Below are 6,000 nucleotides of genomic sequence, written 5' to 3' on the forward strand. Positions count from 1 at the left end.
TTATACACTTTTAATTAAAGGTTTCGTTCTATTTTCATATATACCAAAACTTTTTCACATTTAATTTCAAAGCCTAGATTAAACAATGCTTGATTGATAAGCAACGATCAGGTCAATATGAAGAGCGGTTATTATTTTATTATTTCTTTACTTTCAAACTTTTAATTTCATTACTTTTTTGCGTATCTTTCTCATTGTAATCGTGGATATGATAAGTGTCAACACATAATGTAATTCCATATTGCATATCAAGACATCAAGATATAACCAAGGAATGTTCACATATCAATGCATTTTAGCAACATTCAATGTATCCTTGGCAGATTGCATTGATAAATGTATTTGATTATTCACACTCAACAGAAGTTTCAGTCATCTGTTCCAACCCTTGAAGCGTATTCATACGTGTTTAATACATAAACAGTTTTGAAATAAAACTCAAACACATTACAAGATAGGAACAGACAACATTCTATTATTATATTAATCTTAATTTCGCGACTTTAAGCAGGATGTCGTTCTTGATTTGAACAACCTTCGTATATTATTTTAAACTTTTTTGGATAGAAGATATTCTTAATGTAGCTCATTTTATTGCCTTTAAACGTGGTAATGAGCCATTTTACTTTTAAAAGCATAAAGCAAATGTGTAAAAGTTAATATACGCGGTGTCTTTTTTAAATAGGGAATAAAGCAGAAAAAAATAAAACATTTCCATTTTCTTCAATGGCCTGATTTCGGTTGCCCGGATAAACATTGGCCACTTATCAACTTCATATCAATGGTTCGGCAATACAGGCCCCCATTTCCAAAAGGACCATTATTGGTTCACTGCAGGTACACTGCATGCTGTAATGTAGAGCCAGACTTCTGATGCATGAAAATTGTGATAAAGAGTAGTTTAGCATTATCCAATAGACCGAATAAACATTAACCTCGCAGGCGAACAATTAGCATGGAACCTAAAACCTAGCCTCGTATCCTGTCAAACATTGTCAAAACAAACATATTGATTGCATGTATTGCACTTGGAAAAAAAAGCATTGAATTTTATTAAAACAAAATCACAGTCTTTTTAAACTAATAATCGTATGCATGCAATTTTTTATTCGATCGCATCTTGTTTTTAAGAAAGAGGAACGGAAAATGGTTCGTCACTTTAGTTACTTGAAGTGGCCAGATATGGGTTGTCCTGAAACGCCGGAATTATTGCTAGAGTTCGTAAAAGCTGTTAAACAGTATAGTAATCAGGAAAAAAATAAATCCTCGACTGGACCAACGATTGTCCATTGCAGGTAATTCTTGATATGTAAATATAGCAATGTAAATAAAGCAAAGTCTAGAAACTCGTTTGTATAATTATTTAATATAAGGTGATTATCAAAAAAAGGAGACTGACAAACACATCGAATTAATAAACTAATTGAACTATTTTTTTTTGTAATCAGCATGAATGAAACTTATATTTGAATTTCTTTTAATTCTAATCCAAGTTTTTATCATGTTCTTAAATCTAAATATATAGTAATGTAAGAATATAGTTCGTCGTTTCGTGTTAAACTAACATTTCATTATTTGAATCATGAAGCATAGATTATATATTTAATTGTCCCTTTTTTCAAGCGGTGTTTTCATTAACTGCTTACCTTATGTTATGATGAAGACAATGCATTTTCCCTTATTATTATTATGATTTATGCATTTACCATAGCTATAGTAGTTTGTTCAAAGCATGCGAAAAAAAAACAACAACCAAACGTTTGATAGTATAAAAATAATATTAATTTTAAATCATATTTATTATCGATACTCATTTCATAAAGCATGTGTTTATTATTTGTTTACTGCACGTCATCCACCTATTTTAGTAACACTTCATAAATACGTTATTAAACATGTATGTAAACGTGATATATTATAAAGTGAATAATGTTATAGTTCATGTGAGATGTTCACAAACAACGCAGCATTTAAACGTTGTAGCTTATATACCAACAAACTATTGAATGCACCGCCAGTAAAGAATTAACATATCAAATATGTGTTGGATCATATTTTATTTTGTCTTTTAACACACGAATTCAAGGGTGCTATATATTCACTTAAACACAAAAAAACTCCCTTTTGATAAAGGTACAAAATTAATCTTTGAATCGGTACTCTTAAATTTTTGAAAGGCAACTACAATGTTAGTGGGCCAATATATTTATTTGTTAACATGGCATACTACATATTTTAGAAATCCTTCTTTAATACATTTTTATAACGAAGTAATATGATAGTGAATTCATTACATATCAATTTTATGCATAAACGTCAAGACTTACTTAAATATAAGCCAAACTATAATGTTACAGTGCTGGTGTAGGTCGTACTGGGACATTTATAGCAGTGGACTACTTGTTACAACATATCAGAGATCACGACGAGGTGGATATATTTAATCTTGTCCTTGATATGAGAAATCATAGGTTGAACATGGTGCAGACAGAGGTAATTTAAGTAATCTCTCATTTTACTAATAATTGTAACCGTTGCATGATAAAACTTATGGTTAATAACAGAGTGGTAAAACAACAGCAGATTTTCTTTGACCATAAAAATGGATTGTGTCAGGGGAAGCTCGTAGTCAAGAGGTTACTCTACCATAAGAAAATGTTGGTGTAAAAGGAAGTTCATAGCAAAGTAGTGCCTCAGAAACACCTTTGTTTCTACCTTTTTGTGTTCAGATACCGTTTGTATTTAAATTTCTATGTACGAGGAAACATCACGGTTTAGCGGAGTGTACACCTTAAAAGAATAGTTTTGATTACCAAGAAGTGTAACAAGTCTCGACGTCCCTCCCTTAAAAGAAATACATCTTTAAATAAACCATACAAAATATCATGCATACTGAAGAATGATTTGAATTATAAGACGGAACGCATTAATAGCTTAAGAATGTGTATTTTATGACAAGAATAAACATTATATACACATTTTTTAATGCGAAATACTCGTAAATTTAATTGTAAGTTATAACCCGTCTTGTTGATTTTATATCTGCAGGAAATGTGATTTCATTTATCAGCATATTTACATATGCTTTAGACTATACTTAAGTAAAAATCGATCTTCGTCTTTTTGTCTCTTTTTTAAACCAAACATAACTATCATATTAATTAGTCAAATGTTATTATTTAACTATATTTTAAGGACCAATATATTTACATCCACGAGTGCCTAAAAGCGTTCATAACAACTGATGAGGAAGAAGAAGAAGACGAAGAAGAAGAAGGTAATGTCATAACTTTTATCTTTAAAGGACTTTGTAAAATTTCTTTTGTTCTGCTTCGAGTGCATTTGATATTGCTTGCGTGAGTTCAGATGCTCATTAATACTATCACGTTGGTCATTTATGGTGTCAGTTCACTAAGTTCCCGCCCTCTATATTATGTTAATCAGTATCATTTGAAAGAATAAATTCAAAAATAACTCTGCTACAGTACAATGAGGTCATCATGTTGTTTAACAAAAATTCAATTTGGAGTGTCATCCCTGATTTTATCAAGTTTAAAAGTTCTGCCATATTCATTTCTTCTGCACAGAAACTTGGTCCTCACCAGATATCATATAAAAACTACACAAATGCGGTACATTAAAATGTGACCTATCAACTTCAAATTTTCTAAAGCAGGTTAGCTTTAAGTCCGTATCTGTTTGAGATGAATGATGTTTATATACCCTTGTTTTTACAATAAAAAACAATGTTATGCAGCAACTTGCTTAAAGCATCTAAATGTATTTATGGTAGGTGACTTACGTAAAATACAAAAATGTTAGCTGAAGATATTGTAACAAATTTCACTTGTAAATTTACAAAATCAGCGTTCACATAGGGGCAACTACGTCGTGATATGCTAATAAGCAGGCAGAGTATTTTGAAATCCCGCATGCTCTTAGACATGTAAAATCAATAAAATCCCGCGAGCCTTACTGGAAACAATATGTTTATATCTTCTTCTTGTATAATAATTTTTATGTGTCCCCTTATGTCATAACCGTTAAAAATCTCGGCAAAACTTTCATATCGAACTACGCAAAGGACGAATAAATGAAAGGGGCTCATGAGTAAACGTGGTGTTTAAGAACTACATATTTACCTTTTGATGTGTATTATAATGTATTATATTTCTATTTTAGCTGTTTACGTAAATACAGGATTTGGAGCCGATGAAGAAAACATATACGTTAATGCGTAAATTGAGAAAGATTGACTGGAATAGCTATTGAACAAAATGGAGAATAATTGTTTTGAACAAAGACGATTTATGATATATACATATATGTACATGGATGTTAGAAAATTATAAATAAGAATTATATCGAGATATTTCTCAATGCATGTAATGCAATTTTTAGTTTTTTTTTATTATGTATTTAGTATATGTTTCGTGTAGAATTACCAGGACTGTCCTAAAATAATTAAAGGCTAGATTATATCTAGTATTAAGAATTACATGTCCAGATTTAATCTTAGAAAACTTTAACAATGACTATTTGTAATAGAATTGGATGCATATTTATGTCACTTAACCAAATAATGTAAACTGCGTGTGATATGTGATTTTAATACGTACATAACATTTATATAAACATGCATTCTCTATAGTTAACATTTTGAAATTAAATTTTCATTTATTGAAGAAACCAAAGAGTTTTGTATGTGACAGACACAAACGTAATATCAAATATTACCTTAAATTGTTTTCATTTATTTAGAATAAAGGCTATATTGTAAAACGCAGAATCATATTTTGTTAGAAAAAGGAATCTTATGTCTAAATAATTGGCAAATATGAATTCTTCATGTGAATCTTTTTTTACATTATTAAATCACAAATTGCATACAAATTTATTTATTTTTATTATGATACGCAGAATCTCTTCATAATATATTTATGAGAAAAATAACCTTTTCTGTACGTTCTGTATTATTGACATTTCAAACATTTTTACTATTTATTCCTTTTTAGAATATGATTCTAGTTATATTTAATCTAGGTAATAATTACAATGCTTACTAGGAGATTGAAAAAATATCTAAACTTTGGTCTGAAAGTTGAACCATTTTGCTATCACATGAAAATATAAATTTATTACTTTTGAAATAATAATTGACATTGATGTACCTTTTGCTAAGCCTCTTTGTATTATGCATGTTGTTGACTTTAGGGATGTTATCAGCTCCAATACAATACAGATAAGACAAATTAATCATATCATCACTGTATAACATCTATACCACTATCACTTGATTTTCACTATTCAAGAAATAAATAATCTCACATGCTCTGAAATATTTAAGATTTTTTAACATAATAACCACAATCTCACACAATGGTCCTACTTCACCTATTTTGCGTTATTTGTCCTTCGTGCCCCAAGAACATACGACTATGAGTGTTCATCAGTACTCCAGTTTCAAACGTTTAAGGAAATAACTAAATTTAGATTCCATAAAAGTGTCTGAACATTGTGTTAATTTGACTTACATTTATTTGATAAAGACTTTATGTACATGTCAAATTTAATGCTGATTTCAGTTAAAGCTTATAATTAATTATAGTAGAACGTATCTACTTGATATTTAAATTCTCATTTCAACATGCAATTTTAATATATCAAAATATAAGAGCCGCGTCATGACAAAACCAATATAATGGGTTTGCGACCAGCATGGATCCAGACCAGCCTGCGCATCCGCGCAGTCTGATCAGGATCCGTGCTGTTCGCTATCAGTTTCTCTACTTGTAATAGGGTTGGAAAGCGAACAGCATGGATCCTGTTCAGACTGCGCGGATGCGCAGGCTGGTCTGGATCCATGCTGGTTGCAAACGCACTATGTTGGTTTTGTCGTGACGCGGCTCATAATGATTTTATGTTATTTTATTATGTTCATCAAAATATTATAAGCGGACACTAAAAGAACTACGTCTTCTGATGTTTTTGGTTCTTCTG

General features: G+C 30.4%; 1 protein-coding gene across 1 annotated transcript in view; it reads left to right on the plus strand.

The window, feature by feature from the left end:
• LOC132752802 (tyrosine-protein phosphatase 10D-like) overlaps positions 1-5,754 on the plus strand; it is a 90,283-nt gene extending 84,529 nt beyond the window's left edge. The window contains exons 41-44 of the mRNA XM_060743188.1: positions 1,132-1,295; positions 2,358-2,493; positions 3,196-3,277; positions 4,183-5,754. Of these exons, the coding sequence (XP_060599171.1) occupies positions 1,132-1,295; positions 2,358-2,493; positions 3,196-3,277; positions 4,183-4,241 (441 nt within the window). The 3' untranslated portion in view covers positions 4,242-5,754. The remainder of the gene's footprint in view (positions 1-1,131; positions 1,296-2,357; positions 2,494-3,195; positions 3,278-4,182) is intronic.
• The last annotated feature ends 246 nt before the right edge of the window (positions 5,755-6,000 follow it).

This window comes from Ruditapes philippinarum, unplaced genomic scaffold (assembly GCF_026571515.1).
Source record: "Ruditapes philippinarum isolate M1 unplaced genomic scaffold, ASM2657151v2 ctg395_1_1_1_1, whole genome shotgun sequence".
In the NCBI taxonomy this organism is placed as follows: Eukaryota; Metazoa; Mollusca; class Bivalvia; order Venerida; family Veneridae; genus Ruditapes; species Ruditapes philippinarum.